General features: G+C 44.6%; 1 protein-coding gene across 1 annotated transcript in view; it reads right to left on the bottom strand.

Moving 5' to 3' along the window:
- Positions 1-248: 248 nt before the first annotated feature.
- The window catches only part of LOC139367745 (glutamate receptor, metabotropic 6a), a 34,336-nt gene continuing 13,319 nt past the window's right edge, over positions 249-21,265 (bottom strand). The window contains exons 3-11 of the mRNA XM_071106064.1: positions 11,759-11,975; positions 11,324-11,459; positions 9,506-9,660; positions 8,508-8,648; positions 8,184-8,384; positions 5,317-5,456; positions 4,167-4,790; positions 1,314-1,625; positions 249-494 (exon numbers count right to left, since the gene is read on the bottom strand). Of these exons, the coding sequence (XP_070962165.1) occupies positions 249-494; positions 1,314-1,625; positions 4,167-4,790; positions 5,317-5,456; positions 8,184-8,384; positions 8,508-8,648; positions 9,506-9,660; positions 11,324-11,459; positions 11,759-11,975 (2,172 nt within the window). The remainder of the gene's footprint in view (positions 495-1,313; positions 1,626-4,166; positions 4,791-5,316; positions 5,457-8,183; positions 8,385-8,507; positions 8,649-9,505; positions 9,661-11,323; positions 11,460-11,758; positions 11,976-21,265) is intronic.

The following is a 21,265-nucleotide window of genomic DNA, read 5'->3' as shown; positions in this document are numbered from 1 at the left end:
AAATGTGTGCCAATGAGAGACCTACTGTGTTCTGTCTGGCTCATCAGCCAATGAAAGACCTACTGTGTTCTGTCTGGCTCGACAGCGTCTTGAGAGCTACTATGTTCTGTCTGGCTCAATTGCCAACGAGAGACCTACTGTGTTCTGTCTGGCTCATCAGCCAATGAGAGACCTACTGTGTTCTGTCTGGCTCAACTGCCAATAGGAGACCTACTGTGTTCTGTCTGGCTCATCAGCCAACGAGAGACCTACTGTGTTCTGTCTGGCTCGATCTTGTTCTGCGTCTCTCCGTTCTGCTTGTCGTTGGACTTCTGGGAGAGCCGAGTAGACATGGTGGCTGCCTGCACAACGGCCTTGAAGCTGCGCTTTCTTTTCTGTACGTTCTGCTCTGGGTGGAAGATGATGACATAGACCTTGGGTATGTAGAGCATCCCCAGAGACACAGAGGCACTCAGGCTCATGGAGACTGTCAACGTGGTGGTCTGGATGAACATCTAGATAGGAAGAGGAACACAGGGAAGGGTCAGAGACACAGATACAGAGACTCCATATTCATATGGTAACACATTCAACCTGGACACATAGTAGACTAAGGACAAACGAGACCATGGAATGTGATCCTAGCTGTTCTATTTCAGGGTAGGTTTTATGTATCTTCCCCAGGGGAATCATATATTTGTTTCTGAGTAATTCCTGATTCTCACACATATGAACAAAATAATACCTCTCCCCCGCCCCTTGCTTTGAATCAATAGTCTTTTGTCGGAGGCCACCTGGCCACTAGGTGGTAATACATGCTAATGCAATAATTCCATATTCCCATCACACAGATTTATTAAGAGGGTTAAAACATTGTTCCCCGTTCTCCCACACACTTCTCTTATCTTCCTGCTACCACAATAAAATTCCCCCAAAGCATGCGGTTGGTAAGAGCAGTCTTTGTCAGTGTGTCATGGTGTGTCGTCGTATGATAAAAAGGAACAAAGTGTTCCTGGCGTTTCATCCCGCTCCGTGTCTCTCCTCATGCCCATATCAAAGGCTGGCTATAGAGAAATACTGTCTGCTTTGGAACTTCCAAATGTTATCAAGAGCCAGGCAGGTTGTTTCCCAATTTAATGCTCTCATTTAGACAATGGTTCATTTGCATAAATTCAGAGTAAAGAACAGGGTAAGAAAGTCAGCGTGAGCAAGTGAGCGTGGGAAATACTTCCTGCTAAATACTTTTTTTACAGAGCAATTTCTATTATATTAAATAATGCAAAACAGCCCATTTCAAAAAGTTACATCAGTATCACGTCACGGTAGAATCTCACCTTCTCTGTGGACTGTGCCGTGCCAAAAAAGATGGGCACAAAAGCTAGCCAGACAATGCATGTGGTGTACATGGTGAAGCCGATGGGCTTGGCCTCGTTAAAGGTCTCCGGTACCCCTCTGCTCTTGACTGCGTAGACAGTGCAGGTCACCATGAGGACAATGCTGTAGCTCAGGCAGCAGATTAGCGACAGGTCGGACATGTCACACTTGAGGACGCCCCGGGCCATCTCCGGGTTGGGAGGCCTCTGCTCCTCGTAGTCTATGATGGTATGGGGTGGTATCACAGCGAACCAGACAAACACCCCTAGCAGCTTCATAAACACATAGAGACACACACTACGAATCAGGGCTCTCAAATGAATATGCGTTTTTATATATGTTGATCTGTTCTGCATGTCTATAATTTTATGTATAATTGAATTGCAATTACACAAAACAAAATACCTTTACATTCAAATCACAACAACACATATTCTTCTTCTATAAAAGTTGTTTTGAGGTGTGAGTGGGGGACAGAGGGAGAGAGAGAGAGAGAGAGAGAGAGAGAGAGAAAGGGGGAGAGAGAGAGGGAGAGAGAGAAAGGGGGAGAGAGAGAGAGAGAGAGAGAGAGAGAGAGAGAGAGAGAGAGAGAGAGAGGGAGAGAGAGAAAGGGGGAGAGAGCAAGAGAGAGAGAGAGAGAGAGAGAGAGAGAGAGAGAGAGAGAGAGAGAGAGAGAGAAAGGGGGAGAGAGAGAGGGAGAGAGAGAAAGGGGGAGAGAGCAAGAGAGAGCAGATGTGTCCTGTCAGACTGAGTGGTTAAGTGGCAACTCATTCATCTGTTATGTTACGCTGCTGAGAGAGAGAGACACCATGGCCTTGCTGCTGAGAGAGGCAAGTCAGTTAAGAACAAATTCTTATTTTCAATGACGGCCTGGGAACAGTGGGTTAACTGCCTGTTCAGGGGCAGCTCGGGGGTTTGAACTCGCAACCTTCCGGTTACTAGTCCAACGCTCTAACCACTAGGCTACCCTGCCGCGAGAGTGAAAGAGAGAGAGAAGCCAAGGCTTTGCTGCTGAGAGAGAGCTAGAGAGAACGTCTACATGTGTAATGTTTACTGTTCATTTTTATTGTTTATTTCACTTTTGTATATTATCTACTTCACTTGCTTTGGCAATGTTAACATATGTTTCCCATGCCAATAAAGCCCCTTGAATTGAATTGAATTGAGAGAGAGAGAAGCCAAGGCCTTGCTGCTGAGAGAGAGAGAGAAGCCAATGCCTTGCTGCTGAGAGAGAGAGAGAGAGAGAGAGAGAGAGAGAGAGAAGCCAAGGCCTTGCTGCTGAGAGAGAGAGAGAGAGAGAGAGAGAGAGAGAGAGAGAGAGAGAGAGAAGCCAAGGCCTTGCTACTGAGAGAGAGGAGCAAAGGCCTTGCTGCTAAGAGAGAGAGAGTGAGAGAGAGAGAAGCCAAGGCCTTGCTGCTGAGAGAGAGAGAGAGAGAGAGAGAAGCCAAGGCCTTGCTGCTGAGAGAGAGAGTAGCCAATGCCTTGCTGCTGAAAGAGAGAGAGTAGCCAAGGCCTTGCTGCTGAGAGAGAGAGAGAAGCCAAGACCTTGCTGCTGAGAGAGAGAGAAGCCAAGGCCTTGCTGCTGAGAGAGAGAAGCAAAGGCCTTGCTGCTGAGAGAGAGAGAGAGAGAGGCCAAGGCCTTGCTGCTGAGAGAGAGAGAGAGAGAGAGAGAGAGAGAGAAGCCAAGGCCTTGCTGCTGAAAGAGAGAGAGAGAAGCCAAGGCCTTGCTGCTGAGAGAGAGAGAGAGAGAGAGAGAGAGAGAGAGAGAGAGAGAGAGAGAGAGAGAGAGAAGCCAATGCCTTGCTGCTGAGAGAGAGGGAAGCCAATGCCTTGCTGCTGAGAGAGAGAGAGAGAGAGAGAGAGAGCGAGAGAGAGAGAAGCCAATGCCTTGCTGCTGAGAGAGAGAGAGAAGCCAAGGCCTTGCTGCTGAGAGAGAGAAGCCAAGGCCTTGTTGCTGAGAGAGAGAAGCCAAGGCCTTGCTGCTGAGAGAGAGAGATAGAGAGAGAGAGAGAGAGAGAGAGAGAGAAGCCAAGGCCTTGCTGCTGCTGAGAGAGAGAGAGAGAGAGAGAGAGAGAGAGAGAGAGAGAAGCCAAGGCCTTGCTGCTGTCAATCCCAGGCAGGCAAGCAGACAACTTTCATAATCTGCCATAGACTATGTACTGTTTTCAATTAGATCAATTACATTTTACCTGCAGGCCACCTGCAGAACATCCATGCAGCAACCTGCTCTTCTTGGTATTACATTTATTTAGAGTCATTTTCTAAATACCGCTGGCCGACATCTATGATGAACAAGCTGAGTTGATAAGCACTCACATTGATGAGGTTTATCAGTTTGCATTCAAATCAATCACTATGTTGGCATAAAATCATAATCTTTTCACAGTATTGCCTTAAATCAAAAATACATGTATTTAATATATCTCACAGAGTTTATCTTGATTGACAAGATAATTACTGAACTTTTCAAGTTCTGGATATGACATTTTATATATTTTTCTTCTTTATAATGAATGTACTACTACAGTACACAAATAAATCAATATCTATCCTAAAGAGACCTTGATGTTGTAGCTTAAAAAGCATTGGAGGATATACATATGTAACATTACCATATACGAAACACACTACCACTACATACTAATCAACACCAGTACATGAAAGACCTTGATGTTGTAGCTTGATGAGCACATAGAGCCAGTTCTAGCTACAGTGAGAGCAAGTAGACGCCCAACACATTAAACCTGACGCAAATCAATACACCAGGGGAACCAACTAGCGTTGCCTCGCTCTGAGCCTGCCCTGAAACTCACCTGTACAGACATGAGGATGAACGTGATGGCCAGCTGAGAGGTGGGGCTGATGAACTTAGGTGGCGACACAGACTTCTTGCCCTGCTCAAAGATGCGGTAGATGCGGTTGGTCTTGGTGAGCATGGCGGAGTAGGTGATGGCCATGCCCAGGCCTAGCAGCAGCCGGCGGAACGCACACACCACTGCGCCTGGCTCTGCGATCATGAGGAAAGTGATGAGGTAGATGAGAAAGATGCCCGTGAGGAGGACGTAGCTGAGCTCCCGGCCAGAGGCGCGGACGATGGGCGTGTCGTTGAAGCGGATGAAGGTGATGACAACAAAGGAGGTGGCCAGGATACCCAGGATGGCCAGGAACACAGGGATGATGGCCCAGGGGGAGTGCCACTCCAGCTTGATGATGGGCGTGGACCGGCAGCTCGTCCGGTTAGGCGTAGGGCGCATGTTGAAGGGGCAGGTCTCACAGGTCATCTCATCCTGCTGGTATTGGTAGCCGTCACACAGCTCACAGTGCCAGCAGCAGGGCACACCCTTCACCATCTTCTTCCTCTCTCCAGGGTTACAGGGGAAACTGCACACTGAGTCAGGGATCTGACGGTCTCCACCTGACCACTGCATCTCCTCCATCTACAGTAGAGAGAGAGAAAGAGAGAGTGAGAGAGGGAGAGGGAGAGAGAGAGATAGAGAGAGAGAGAGAGAGAGGGAGGGAGAGAGAGAGGAGAGAGAGAGGGAGAGAGAGAGAGAGAGAGAGAGAGGGAGAGGGAGAGGGAGAGAGAGAGAGAGAGAGAGGGAGAGGGAGAGGGAGAGGGAGAGAGAGAGAGAAAGAGAGAGAGAGGGAGAGAGAGAGGGAGATAGGGAGAGGGGGAGAGAGAGAGAGAGAGAGGGAGAGAGGGAGAGAGAGGGGGGTAGAGAGAGAGAGAAAGAGAGAGAGAGAAAGAGAGAGAGAGGGGGAGAGCGAGAGGGGGGTAGAGAGAGAGAGGGGGAGAGAGGAGGGATAGAGAGAGAGAGAAAGAGAGAGAGAGAGAGAGAGAGAGAGAGGGGACAGTATGAGTGCTGTAAATGTAGTTAGAAATATATCTTTCTTCTCACAAATCATCAACAATGTAGCAAGATGTTCAGACAGACAATGTAATTGTCCTTAAATATGAGTTACATTGAGTCGCAGATTGTTGGTCCATTGACCTATGACTCTGTATCCAGGAATGGTAGTGTTTGACATCTGGTACTGGAAGATGTCATATCGTCCTGGTGCATCTCCATTCTCATTGAATAGAACTCCTGTCCCTGCGCTGCCTGTATGAAAACACAAGAGAAGACTAGTGAGACAAACCAGCAAATTCAATCACATTGAGGGAAATAACAGATTTACCGATAGTACTGCTGAAATCGCTGACGAGTAAGTAAGATAAATTGATTCTATGAAACATAAATGCATAATGCACGTGAAAATCGGTGTCAATGGGAAGATACAGTGTTATCTGATCACTGATACATGTCAACATTGCCTACAAACAAGTCCACCTGTCATAAATAATAAGTAGGGAACACACTATCATCATCCTTTCAAGAAGATTGTATTATCTTTTACTGTGAAACAGCTAAACACACCGTTTTGGTCCATAAAGAGATGACTGGAGAAGAGTCTTACAAAGAGAAGACTGGAGAATAGTCTTACAAAGAGAGGACTGGAGAAGAGTCTTACAAAAAGAGGACTGGAGAAGAGTCTTACAAAGAGAAGTCTGGAGAAGAGTCTTACAAAGAGAAGTCTGGAGAAGAGTCTTACAAAGAGAGGACTGGAGAAGAGTCTTACAAAGAAATGACTGGAGAAGAGTCTTACAAAGAGATGACTGGAGAAGAGTCGAGGGAATATACAGTAGTTCTTAGTGGATATACAGCAGAAGGGTATGATGTAAAAATGTGACTTGAGTGATTGTGAAGCATGTCAATTTGATTTTAACGCTTTAGTTAAACCAAGGTTTGCATGATTGGTCCTTTCAACGTATTGAGGATAGACCAGAACCAAAGTAGAAGACAGGCTTTATGCAACAGAACTCCTAAACCAAGGTAGAAGACAGGCTTTATGCAACAGAACTCCTAAACCAAGGTAGAAGACAGGCTTTATGCAACAGAACTCCTAAACCAAGGTAGAAGACAGGCTTTATGCAACAGAACTCCTAAACCAAGGTAGAAGACAGGCTTTATGCAACAGAACTCCTAAACCAAGGTAGAAGACAGGCTTTACGCAACAGAACTCCTAAACCAAAGTAGAAGACAGGCTTTATGCAACAGAACTCCTAAACCAAGGTAGAAGACAGGCTTTATGCAACAGAACTCCTAAACCAAGGTAGAAGACAGGCCTTATGCAACAGAACTCCTAAACCAAGGTAGAAGACAGGCTTTATGCAACAGAACTCCTAAACCAAGGTAGAAGACAGGCTTTATGCAACAGAACTCCTAAACCAAGGTAGAAGACAGGCTTTATGCAACAGAACTCCTAAACCAAGGTAGAAGACAGGCTTTATGCAACAGAACTCCTAAACCAAGGTAGAAGACAGGCTTTACGCAACAGAACTCCTAAACCAAAGTAGAAGACAGGCTTTATGCAACAGAACTCCTAAACCAAGGTAGAAGACAGGCTTTATGCAACAGAACTCCTAAACCAAGGTAGAAGACAGGCTTTATGCAACAGAACTCCTAAACCAAAGTAGAAGACAGGCTTTACGCAACAGAACTCCTAAACCAAGGTAGAAGACAGGCTTTATGCAACAGAAATCCTAAATACTCCTAACCACTTTGTGCATATTCCTCTGAGCTTTTTACAGTCCTGTACTTCAACCCAACCAGCTGTTACATATGTATTATTCATTCAGACACTTTCCTTCCCTCAAATACCACACAGAGACACATTTCCTTTCATTTTCTAAACAAGGACAAAATAAAAACAGATGGATTTTGAATTGCATAAAGGACAATCACTGATTTTGGTAAATCAAAGGACAGAAAATTAAAAAACGTGATTGGCAAATACAATTGTTGCATTAGCCAAGGTCTTTTATCTTCAATGGATGAGCAGCTGTTTCATTTGCATTAGATAGCTGAACTGTATAGCACCCTCTGACCGTTAGTTATGCTGAACTGTATAGCACCCTCTGACCGTTAGTTATGCTGAACTGTACAGCGCCATCTGACCGTTAGTTAGCTGAACTGTACAGCGCCATCTGACCGTTAGTTATGCTGAACTGTACAGCGCCATCTGACCGTTAGTTAGCTGAACTGTACAGCGCCCTCTGACCGTTAGTTAGCTGAACTGTACAGCTCCATCTGACCGTTAGATAGCTGAACTGTACAGCGCCATCTGACCGTTAGATAGCTGAACTGTACAGCGCCATCTGACCGTTAGTTAGCTGAACTGTACAGCTCCATCTGACCGTTAGTTAGCTGAACTGTACAGCGACATCTGACCATTTGCGAACCATTTTCAGATAAATACAGATGCGGTTCTCCTCCACCTTAAAGATAAAGGAAGCCTCATTTGAAATGCCTGCATGGAAATAAGGACTTAGCAGGTTCTCTGCAGTAATGCATATTGCTTGTTTCGGTAGGTCCCTTCAGGCATTCCCTTCACAGAGTGTTTTCAGATGACACTGGCACAGAGGGGCAGTCTAAATGGGAATGTTTCTCATAGAAAGCTTCCGTCCCACAAAAGCAACACAGAACAAAAATGGTCTGTTATGAGATGAGAAGCCCAGGGAGGGACAGCGGGGAGGGGAAGGGGATTTTGTGCCTGGACAATGGTGGTGGGATTGGGGACTGACAGTAGCTTAAAGAGATGTATTCTCAGAACCACAGCACAGCACGTTAGCATGGAGGAGAAGGATGGCCACAGTGTATCACCATCAGACAACTCTGTCAGCCAGCCAGCCAGCTCTTCCTGAGTAGATGCAGTAGTTAGCTGAGCTAAATCCCTCACAAATTCAAAATACACATCTGCTGTGTCAGTAAGGCACAATAATAACCCACCGTTAAAGTTCACAGAACGAATATAGTTGAGCAGCAACCGGCCCTCCACAGGATCCATCTTGTCACAGACGCCCATGGCGCCGGGGCACAGGTCCAGGTGCATGCTGTGCAAGGCATGGGCCATGGCGTAGACCGCATCGATTACAAACTGCACCTTCCCCTCCTGCTCATAGGCAGTGTCACGATTTATCCTCTCCTCTCCTGTCACATGGAGAGAGAGAGGGGGAGGTGTAGAGAGCGAGAGAAAGATACACTATTGCCAGTGTCCTATCACTACAAAATAGAGTAACCAACGTTGATGTTTAATCAATGCTAGGTTCTGACCTGTACACTTTTTCTTTTCGCTGTCTATTTTGATGCCTGGCCTTGTCAGTTTACACCTGAAATCGTCCTCCCAGAACTCAGCGAACCAAATGTTTCTACGGTTGTTCTCTAACGATCTGGAGGTGAAGTACTGGTCGAAGCCTGAGCCATGGAAACAAAACATCCAGTCAGAGGATTAGTGAAGTGGCAAGCAGTGGCATCTTCATCTTCTCACCTTTGATCAACCACCATGGCAATGATACATAGGCATTGTTGGTTTGGGATGTAGGGTTGTTGGATTGTAATGTAGGGTTGTTGAAGTGTGATGTATGGTTGTTGGATTGGGATGTAGGTTTGTTGGTTTGGGATGTAGGGTTGTTGGATTGTAATGTAGGGTTGTTGAAGTGTGATGTATGGTTGTTGGATTGGGATGTAGGTTTGTTGGTTTGGGATGTAGGTTTGTTGGATTGTAATATAGGGTTGTTGAAGTGTGATGTATGGTTGTTGGATTGGGATGTAGGTTTGTTGGTTTGGGATGTAGGGTTGTTGGATTGTAATGTAGGGTTGTTGAAGTGTGGTGTATGGTTGTTGGATTGGGATGTAGGTTTGTTGGTTTGGGATGTAGGGTTTTTGGATTGGGATGTTGGGTTTGTTGGCTTGTAAATGTAGGTTTGTTGGTTTGGGATGTAGGTTTATTGGCTTTGGATGTAGGATTGTTGAATTTGGATGTAGGGTTGTTGGATTTGGATGTAGGGTTGTTGGATTGGGATGTAGGGTTGTTGGTTTGGGATGTAGGGTTGTTGAATTTGGATGTAGGGTTGTTGGATTGGAATGTAGGGTTGTTGGCTTGGGATGTAGGGTTGTTGGTTTGGGATGTAGGGTTGTTGGATGGGATGTAGGGTTGTTAGATTGTAATGTAGATTTGTTGGCTTGGGATGTAGGATTGTTGAATTTGGATGTAGGGTTGTTGGATTGGGATGTTAGGTGGTTGAATTGGAATGTAGGGTTGTTGGGGATACCTTCAATAGAGGCTCTCTTGGGTAGAATGGTGACAGCTCCCTCAGCCACGTCCTCCTGGTCTAGAATAGGGGAGCTCTTGGCACCCCAGCTGTCAGAACCTACAAACAGGAAGTGACCCGTGAGGTTGGCCCTCTTCGCTGCCTCCAGAACCCGTCTACACACACACACACAAAGGAGGAAATGGAGTGGGTTAAACTCTAGTCTAGGGCACAGTAACCTAGACTATAGCAATCAGAGACAGACTTTCCTGTTTTTCACATTCAAATTTCATACAAGACGTACGCCAAAGGTGCTTTGTGTGTTAGAATAATAAGCAACCAAGTCTCTGAGGTGAGAATAGAATCAACAGTAGGGGAGGCTTAATCTTATCGTACAGAAGGAAATTAAATATATTCACACAAATCTTTAGGCAATTTACATAATGCCACCTGACAACTCCATATTCCATATGGTGTGCTGATTGATATATGTTTAACAACTGACAGGGAGACATGACTGCTTCCAGGCAAGTAGATGGAATCAATCAGATGGATTGGCTGCCAACACACCTTGTAGAGATGTAAGACTACAACATATACTGTAGTACATGTCTTGTTTGTCCTTCCTGCAGCGCACGCAGGCACGCACACGCACGCACGCAGGCACACGCACGCACGCACGCAGGCAGGCAGGCACACGCACGCACGCAGGCAGGCAGGCAGGCAGGCAGGCAGGCAGGCACACGCACGCACGCAGGCAGGCAGGCAGGCACACGCACGCACGCAGGCAGGCAGGCAGACAGGCGCGCGCACGCATGCACACACACACACACACACATATATATATTTTGTGTGTCAGAATATACAATATATATATACAGGACAAGTGGCGTAATGAAATGAGATAAAACATGTGACCTACAGTATCGTGCAATCTGAATGAAATAGGCAGGTTTTGTGTTAAAAACGTTCCACATGGAAATCCTACAGAAACATGGTTGGAAAAGAGACTAACATGAGTGCTTTCCAAGAGAGTCTGATTCTGTTACACTGTACGTGGCAAGAGCAGAGCAGCAGCAAAAAGACATGAGTCATTGAGTACATTAACTCATGCAATTGTGTCCTTGTAAAACCATGGTAATTTAAAGAAAGGGATGACTGATCCTGTATGACATCTATTCCATAATTTTTGAATATCCTTTTTCCGGTTCAATGGTAACCTACATTTACCTTATATTTAAATCAGATAATACAATCTGTGTTTCTATTTTATGTGTCATGGGACAGGACAGTGGTCGTTTTTCATCCTTTAAGATGTGTGGTTCAATTAGAACACACAAGGGTACTTCACGTATTTTCATAGTAAGTTCATCTCCTTTTCCACCCAAGCTTGAATCAACTGAGCCCATAGTTTGGATCAGTTCAGGCATGAAACAGACATGTCTCTCACTCAATCAAATCAAATGTATTTATATAGCCCTTCTTACATCAGCTGATATCTCAAAGTGCTGTACAGAAACCCAGCCTAAAAACACCAAACAGCAAGCAATGCAGGTGTAGAAGCACAATTGATTGCATCAATCAATGCAAAATCCATTTGAGCTCCACAGACATTTAATCCTCAGGTACCACATAGATGAATTCACTAGGGGGCCAGTTGGGTTTTCCTTTTTTTAAATCCCCCTCCTTAAATACCTAATAGAACACTCTAGACAGTATTCCATTCATACTTCTGAGCCTCATTCATATGGAGACTGCATTCTAATTACAGTGAACCATCACCGAAGAGAGGAGAATCTAACATGCAGTTCTCTACGGCGTAACTTCTCTATCACTTACTTGATGTCATCCTCATTTGCAAAGATGATGACCCCCCGGGCATTGGAAGTTTCCATCAGCCTTTTAATGATCTTGTCAAACTCTCCCGGCTTGGGCTCCCGTGGGATCTTTAGAGACTGTGCGATGCACAGACCTCCTTCAGAGAGAGAAGACATGGACATTGATGTTGATACTGAACAAATAAAAATGAAATATGAATGAGAATAAAACATGACGGCTACCAGCAATAATCCATATTTGTGCTCTCGGAGATCTCATTATTAATTGATGATGGCCACAGGAAGAACGTGTTGACCACAGAGAGGAGACGATAGACTTCAGAATGGCTGTTTTCGGCTACAGCAGCCAATATATGTATTATGATGGACAGCTGATTAACGTAACAGATTATATATATTGTACCAGGAAGAGAGGAGAGGAGCTTGTTGACTGTACCTGCCTCTCTCGAGATCTGCTGGAAGGAATCAACTCCACTCTCCCCGTAGCTTCCTTCTGATGCCAGTGTAGACACATAGTTCCAGCCCATTGCCTTGACTATGTCCACCATAGCCTGGGCCTGGTACGAGTCAGGAGGGACCACACGCGAGAAGAAGTCGTAGCGGTTATTGTCACTCAACTCTGGGGCTGTGGAGGCATAGCTGATCTGGGGAATCTGAACAGAGAACATGGTAAACCAGTAAACTTTCTCTTTATAATTCATCTGTACAGCTGTTCATCTACACTAACAATAAAAGCAAATTTTATCTGCGTCAACTCTTTTTATGTGCCCTGAGGTTCATAAATGTCTAATTATATATACATGTATGCAGTATATACAGTATATCTGGAAGGCATTTCCCAGTTTTACTGCAAACATACCACAGTCCCAAGCCAATGCTTTATATTAGGATATCAACCTGATAGAGCGGTGTCTGTCAATGCATAAACTGACTCTGTGCTTATTTCCCAAGGCTCTCTGCTTGTATAAGGGTCTTAATGTCATGGCTACTCATTCCAGTGTTGTCTAGGCATTTAAAAATATATTTTTTTCATAGTCAGGTTTAGACAGATACAGAGGGATGTAAATAGAAAAGGAGAGAAAACATTGATTATCTGATTATCAGATTATCTGGTTTGGATTAGAGGGTTTTTTAGTATAATTAAGTTAAGCACAGAGGGAGAGAGACAGAGAGCAAGAGGCAGTGGTGTTGTTTCTCAGCTTTACACCACACAGTACATTTAATACTGACCATGTGCCGCTTAGCATTCAAAGTCTGACCATGTGCCGCTTAGCATTCAAAGTCTGACCATGTGCCGCTTAGCATTCAAAGTCTGACCATGTGCCGCTTAACCTGCATTCAAAGTCTGACCATGTGCCTCTTAACCTGCATTCAAAGTCTGACCATGTGCCGCTTAGCATTCAAAGTCTGACCATGTGCCTCTTAACCTGCATTCAAAGTCTGACCATGTGCCTCTTAACCTGCATTCAAAGTCTGACCAAGTGCCTCTTAACCTGCATTCAAAGTCTGACCATGTGCCTCTTAACCTGCATTCAAAGTCTGACCATGTGCCCCTCTTAACCTGCATTCAAAGTCTGACCATGTGCCGCTTAGCATTCAAAGTCTGACCATGTGCCGCTTAGCATTCAAAGTCTGACCATGTGCCTCTTAACCTGCATTCAAAGTCTGACCATGTGCCGCTTAACCTGCATTCAAAGTCTGACCATGTGCCGCTTAACCTGCATTCAAAGTCTGACCATGTGCCTCTTAACCTGCATTCAAAGTCTGACCGTGTGCCGCTTAGCATTCAAAGTCTGACCATGTGCCTCTTAACCTGCATTCAAAGTCTGACCATGTTCCGCTTAGCATTCAAAGTCTGACAATGTGCCGCTTAACCTGCATTCAAAGTCTCAACTCATTCTACACATTTACACACAATATGTGTGTGTGTGTGTGTGTGTGTGTGCCATGCCCTATCCGAATCAAAGTAAATATATATATTAGCACTAGGAGAAATGCAAGTGTATTTTGTTTAACAATTAAAGGTTATGTTGGTAAGAACCAATCATATGAATTAATTAATTCCTTAAAGATTTCACATGGGATCAGCCCAGCCCATGGATGAAATACTGGCGGACTAACCAGACAGAGAATTTAATTATCTTTTAGCTGAGGGGACCCCAATCCAAATCCAATATTTTAATCACCATAATGGTTTCTATCTCTATCATACTGTTATTGCTTCGTGACTGTGAAAGCAGACTATCTGTATCTACACAGAACAAAAATATAAACGCAACATGTAAAGTGTTGGTCCCATGTTTCATAAGCTGAAAAAAATTATCTCTGAAATTGTCCATACACACGAAAAGCTTTTTTCTCTCAAATGTACATCCCTGTTAGTGAGTATTTCTCTATGTCACCCACTGAGCAGGTTTGGGATACTCTGGATCGACGTGTACGACAGTGTCTTCCAGTTCCCGTCAATATCCAGCAACTTCACATGGTCATTGAAGAGGAGTGAGACAACATTCCACAGGCCACAATCAACAGCCTGATCAACTCAAATGAGACGTGTCACTCAGTATGAGGCAAATGGTGGTGACACCGGATATTAACTGGTTTTCTGATCCCACGCCCCTACATTTTTTAAAGGTTTCTGTGACCAACAGATGCATATCTGTATTCTCAGTCATGTGGAATCCATAGATTAGGGCCTAATACATGTTTTTCAATTGACTGATTTCCTTATATGAACTGTAACTCAGTAAAATATTAGAAATTGTTGAATATTGCATTTATATTTTGTCTCAGTATATACAGTGGGGCAAAAAAGTATTTAGTCAGCCACCAATTGTGCAAGTTCTCCCACTTAAAAATATGAGAGGGGCCTGTAATTTTCATCATAGGTACACTTCAACTATGACAGACAAAATTAGAAAAGCAATCCTGAAAATCACATTGTAGGATTTTTAATGAATTTATTTGCAAATTATGGTGGAAAATAAGTATTTGGTCAATAACAAAAGTTTATCTCAATACTTTGTTATATACCCTTTGTTGGCAATGACTGAGGTCAAACGTTTTCTGTAAGTCTTCACAAGGTTTCCACACACTGTTTCTGGTATTTCGGCCCATTCCTCCGTGCAGATCTCCTCTAGAGCAGTGATGTTTTGGGGCTGTTGCTGGGCAACACAGACTTTCAACTCACTCCAAAGATTTTCTATGGGGTTGAGATCTGGAGACTGGCTAGGCCACTCCAGGACCTTGAAATGCTTCTTACGAAGCCACTCCTTCGTTGCCCGGGCGGTGTGTTTGGGATCATTGTCATGCTGAAAGACCCAGCCACGTTTCATCTTGAATACCCTGGCTGATGGAAGGAGGTTTTCACTCAAAATCTCACGATACATGGCCTCATTCATTCTTTCCTTTAAACGGATCAGTCGTCCTGGTCCCTTTGCAGAAAAACAGCCCCAAAGCATGATGTTTCCACCCCCATGCTTCACAGTAGGTATGGTGTTCTTTAGATGCAACTCAGCATTCTTTGTCCTCCAAACACGACGAGTTGAGTTTTTACCAAAAAGTTATATTTTGGTTTCATCTGACCATATGACATTCTCCCAATCTTCTTGTGGATCATCCAAATGCTCTCTAGCAAACTTCAGACGGGCCTGGACATGTACTGGCGAAAGCAGGGGGACACGTCTGGCACTGCAGGATTTGAGTCCCTGGCGGCGTAGTGTGTTACTGATGGTAGGCTTTGTTACTTTGGTCCCAGCTCTCTGCAGGTCATTCACTAGGTCCCCCCGTGTGGTTCTGGGATTTTTGCTCACCGTACTTGTGATCATTTTGACCCCACGGGGTGAGATCTTGCGTGGAGCCCCAGATCGAGGGAGATTATCAGTGGTCTTGTATGTCTTCCATTTCCTAATAATTGCTCCCACAGTTGATTTCTTCAAACCAAGCTGCTTACCTATTGCAGATTCAGTCTTCCCAGCCTGGTGCAGGTCTAATATTTTGTTTCTGGTGTCCTTTGACAGCTCTTTGGTCTTGGCCATAGTGGAGTTTGGAGTGTGACTGTTTGAGGTTGTGGACAGGTGTCTTTTATACTGATAACAAGTTCAAACAGGTGCCATTAATACAGGTAACGAGTGGAGGACAGAGGAGCCTCTTAAAGAAGAAGTTACAGGTCTGTGAGAGCCAGAAATCTTGCTTGTTTGTAGGTGACCAAATACTTATTTTCCACCATAATTTGCAAATAAATTCATTAAAAATCCTACAATGTGATTTTCTGGATTTTTTTTTCTAATTTTGTCTGTCATAGTTGAAGTGTACCTATGATGAAAATTACAAGCCTCTCTCATCTTTTTAAGTGGGAGAACTTGCACAATTGGTGGCTGACTAAATACTTTTTTGCCCCACTGTATATCTGTACAATATCTGTACAATGTCAGTCAGTCAGTCAGTCAGTCAGTCAGTCTGTCTGTCTGTCTGTCTGTCTGTCTGTCTGTCTGTCTGTCTGTCTGTCTGTCTGTCTGTGTATAGTATCTATCTATCTATCTATCTATCTATCTATCTATCTATCTATCTCTCTGTCTGTCCCCGTCTGTCTGTCCCCGTCTGTCTGTCTGTCCCCTGTCTGTCTGTCTGTCCCGTCAGTCCCCCTGTCTGTCTGTCCCGTCAGTCCCCCTGTCTGTCCCCCTGTCTGTCCCCCTGTCTGTCTGTCCCCCTGTCTGTCTGTCTGTCTGTCTGTCTGTCTGTCTGTCTGTCTGTCTGTCTGTCTGTCTGCCTGCCTGTCTGTCTGTCTGTCTGTCTGTCTGTCTGTCTGTCTGTCAGTGAGACAGTTAAATGAACAAAACAAACATGTGTGCTTCCAACAAAGGTAATGTGGAGTTCAGGTGATGGTCCCAACCTAAAGTATTATCATGAGGGAAATAATGTTATGATAATCATCTACACTGAACAACCTATTACATCTTCAGCAGACAACTCAAATAGTCCCCTACGTGCAGACTACAGACAATGGTTATGCTTTCAGATTCAATACAAAGAACATCATTATTAAGTTGTGATACATTTTCTGAGGGAAGTATCACAATATTTAGCTTTTTACCATATCGTTCTGCAGAAAATATCAGGACTGAATAGAATAGACAGGACCTTGGCACAGAATGGGCTGGATTACAGTAATCAGTGTTATAAAACAATGTTAGTGACCCTACATTATGAGGTAATTTCACAGTAGGGATGAACAGCTCCTACTGGGCACAGCTGGTTCTCACTGTTCTGTCTGTATCTGGGTCTGTCTGGGGAAATGAGTCTATTCTCTTTTACCTGCTGGCTTCGGCTTTCACCTAGGGGCAGCGAAGCAGTAGACATGTCGACCCTGATGTCCACCCCTCTACACAACCCTCCCCTCCATCAACATTTGACATCTAGCTGGAATTCAATTACACTCTGGATATTAAATAGTTGGGGTTTTCTGAACTTACATTCCTATCTGAAGATAAAATCCAGCTGCTCATGATTTTTACATTGGAATAAAGCTCTATTTAAGGAAGAGGAACCGAGTCAGAAGTCATGTATGATTTAGTGTTTTTTCTCGGAGGAAGAGGTTGAGTGGCCCAAAGCGTGAGGAGTCACCACAGAAGGGGGAAAGTCTACTGTAGACCACCTTTCAACTCAAACCACCACCCTGGAGACCAGCCAACTGGGCCAGCCCTGAAAGACAACGGCACTATTCCTAAACACACTGAACAGGTATGCATAAGAGCATCTGAACTCCCGAGACCGACTCCTGCATGGGTATTGCGTGACATTTGTTCATGGTTATGCACTCAAAGACACTGCTCGGCATACTGATCATCCTGAAGGAAATGCTAATGTTTATTGAAGAGAAGAGTGAGCCATTGTACAGTGAAGACAAAACAGCACCTTGATTGCAGCTAGGGTTGCACATTTTGGGGAATATTCAGAGGTGGAAACTTTCCATGGGAATTAATGGGAATATATGGGAATTAACAGGAATATATGGGAATTAATGGACATGTATGCAAATTAATATTAACACCATTTAAATGTAGATGTTTTTTGTATTGGATATATTTACCAAATCATATGGAGACAGAAACATAAACCTTTTACCTTATCATGAGTAGACATAATTACAAATTATTAAATCCTTCCAATAGAAAAAAAAACAAAAAACAATTTAGTTACGAATTGAACTTTAATTAAATGAGATGACTCTTCACATGCGATGATTTCACTGAACAACAAAAGAGGGAATTGTCACACACTGATCTGTTTCACCTGTCCTTGTGATTGTCCTTGTGATTGTATCCACCCCCCTCCAGGTGTCGCCCATCTTCTCCATTATCCCCTGTATGAATACCTGTGTTCTCGTTTGGTCCGTTGCCAGTTCGTCTTGTTTGTCAAGTCAACCAGCGTTTTTGTTCTCAGCTCTTGCTTGTCCTGACTATGAGCCCGCCTGCCTGACTGCTCTGCCTGCCCCTGAGCCTGTCCTGACTCTGAGCCCGCCTGCCTGACTGCTCTGCCTGCCCCTGAGCCTGTCCTGACTCTGAGCCCGCCTGCCTGACTGCTCTGCCTGCCCCTGGCCCTGAGCCTGTCCTGACTCTGAGCCCGTCTGCCTGACTGCTCTGCCTGCCCCTGACCCTGAGCCTGTCCTGACTCTGAGTCTGCCTGCCCCTGACCCTGAGCCTGTCCTGACTCTGAGCCCGTCTGCCTGACTGCTCTGCCTGCCCCTGACGCTGAGCCTGTCCTGACTCTGAGCCCGCCTGCCTGACTGCTCTGCCTGCCCCTGACTGCTCTGCCTGCCCCTGACCCTGACCCTGTTTGCCAACCTGAACCTTTGCCCCACCTCTGGATTGTTGACCTCTGCCTACCCTGACCCTGCCTACCGTACGGTACCTTTGCCCTACCTCTGTTTTACTGACCCCTGCCTACCCTGACCCTGCCTACCGTACGGTACCTTTGCCCTACCTCTGTTTTACTGACCCCTGCCTACCCTGACCCTGCCTACCGTACGGTACCTTTGCCCTACCTCTGTTTTACTGACCCCTGCCTACCCTGACCACCGTACGGTACCTTTGCCCTACCTCTGTTTTACTGACCCCTGCCCGCTTTAACCTGTCTATTGCCTGCTCCTGTTGGACAATTAAACCACTGTCAATTCGACATGTCTGCATCTGGGTCTTACCTTGATTCCTGATAGAAATATTGAATGATTCCCATTGATCCATCGCATCTCCCAAAAACGTTTTCAACACACATCTGTAGAATTATAGTCTAGAAACTAAAGCTTTGGTTGTCTTCCTCTCAGGCTTCCATGTCTTCTCCCTGGACCTCCTCAATGTCCACCTCTTGAACATCAGACTCTGAGGCCTCATCTTCACTGTCACTTTCCAATCTAGTTGAGGTTAGCTCGTTGACAGGCAAAAATATGCCCGAATGGCCACCAATTTTTCACCCCTTGTATTGGTCAGCTTGTTGCGTGCTTTGGTGTGTGTGTGTTCCCAAACAAGGACCAGCTGTGTTCTGAGGCGGCTGATGTAAGTGGGATTTGAAGGATGATGGAGGCAACAGGGAAAAGAGCCTCAGATCCACAAAGTCCCTTCCACCAGCTGGCTGATGAGATATGTTGGCACGACTGCCATATTGCATCTCCATCCCAAAGCCCTTGCTTGGAAGAGTACTTTGCCAGACTGCCAAGAACTTTGCCCTCATCCAGGCCAAGGTGGAGAGACAGTAGTGATGACACCATAGACCTTGTTGATCTCTGCACCAGACAGGATGCTCTTGCCAGCATACTTGGGGTCCAACATGTCAACTGCGGCGTGTATGGGCTTCAGGCAGAAGTCCACGCTTTATGATGTATTTCAGAACTGCAGTTTCCTTTGCTTGGAGCAACAGTGAAGTAGGCAGGGCAGAACGGATTTCTTCTCTTACATCTGCAAGCAGAGTCTGAACATCAGACAGGGTGGCATTGTCTCCCTCAATCTGTGCAATGGCTACTGCTATAGGTTTCAGGAGTTTCAGGCTACTTACCACTCTCTCCTGAAATATATCATCCAGGAGGATCCTCTTGATGTGGCTGTCCATATCAGCAGACTGTTATATGGCCATTTCTTGGAGAGACTCCTTCCCCTCCAGGAGACTGTCAAACATGATGACAACACCACCCCAACAGGCGTTGCTGGGCAGCTTTAATGTGGTGCTCTTATTCTTCTCACTTTGCTTGGTGAGGTAGATTGCTGCTATAACTTGATGACCCTTCACATACCTAACCATTTCCTTGGCTCTCTTGTAAAGTGTATCCATTGTTTTCAGTGCCATGATGTCCTTGAGGAGCAGATTCAATGTATGAGCAGCACAGCCAATGGGTGTGATGTGAGGGTAGGACTCCTCCACTTTAGACCAAGCAGCCTTCATGTTGGCAGTATTGTCTGTCACCAGTGCAAATACCTTCTGAGGTCCAAGGTCATTGATGACTGCCTCCAGCTCATCTATAATGTAGAGACCGGTGTGTCTGTTGTCCCTTGTGTCTGTGCTCTGGTAGAATACTGGTTGAGGGGTGGAGATGATGTAGTTCATTATTCCTTGCCCACAAACATTTGAACACCCATCAGAGATGATTGCAATACGGTCTGCTTTCTCTATGATTTGCTTGACCTTCACTTTAACTCTGTTGAACTCTGCATCCAGCAAATGAGTAGATAAAGCATGTCTGGTTGGAGGGGTGTATGCTGGGCGAAGAACATTCAGAAATCTCTTCCAATACAAATTGCCTATGAGCATCAGAGGTGAAACAGTTGCATACACAGCTCGAGCAAGACATTCATCAGCATCTCTGACTACTTTCCTCCATTGAGTCAAAAAAACTTCTGATTCCAGGAGGACCATGAACTGTTGCCATCGATAAGGTGTCAGATTCATCATTTTCATCTTGAATAGAAGTAGAGGGACTTTTGTCAGAGGTTGCTTGATGCGAGTGCTGAGGGAACTTTATGCACATGGCCAGATGATTCTGCACCTTTGTTGCATTCTTTACAGATTATTTGACACAGTATTTGCCAATCCTTCTACATCAGCTGCAGTGAAATGTCTCCACATATCAGATAGTGCCTGTGGCATTTTCCTGTAAATATTCGAAATAAAATGAGTAAATAAACAACAAATACAATTCCATGTACAGATAAATAGCTAAGCAGTTAGATTAAACAAAACTAATTTTGTAAGATAAATGTTTTAAAATGAAACGTGTGGAAACAGGTGACTGAACACTCCTCAGTTAGCAGGCTCAAGCAAGCTTAAACCCAGATGGTAGCAAAAACGAACTAGCATAAATGAGTTAGAAAAACTATTTACTAGTTAACAAAAAAATTATGTATGTCATATAAAACATATTCACCTTACCCAGTATTGTAATCAAAACTTACCAGAAAGCATGTAGTCCTTGGCTCAGACAGTGTAGTAGTGTAGGCTCAATAGCATCTCATTCGTGTGCAAGATCTTGAGAATCGGCTGTACATGTGATGGAAGAATGCATTGTGCATGCAGTGTTGCAATTCCATTGAATTGGGGATAGGTTAACCAAAATATGCCACAAGACCTAGAATTGCCTTACGTGTATCCCACAAAAAAAACGTTCACTGTTATAAGCTAACTTTTTAAATTTAATTTAAGCAAAATTCCCCAAATTCCAGGGCTTAACTTCCCATGGAAAATTTCTGGGAAAATGCTGGAAATTTATTGGAAAGTTTCTGACCCTTTGCAACTAATTGCTGCACTCATAGGCATAAATAAAGCTTATTTGCTGCAATTCGTTGCTCTTCTGAATCTGTTTAACATGCTAAACTTTATCCTAAGCGATGGCTTACTCTCCACAATATCTTCGCTCGTCACGAGCCATTTATAGTTGAGTAAATTGCACAGTTAAAACACT

The sequence above is a fragment of the Oncorhynchus clarkii genome, chromosome 16, assembly GCF_045791955.1.
Source record: "Oncorhynchus clarkii lewisi isolate Uvic-CL-2024 chromosome 16, UVic_Ocla_1.0, whole genome shotgun sequence".
NCBI classification, from domain to species: Eukaryota; Metazoa; Chordata; class Actinopteri; order Salmoniformes; family Salmonidae; genus Oncorhynchus; species Oncorhynchus clarkii.
Note: the sequence above shows the minus strand (reverse complement) of the source record. Positions and strands in the feature narration are given on the sequence as shown.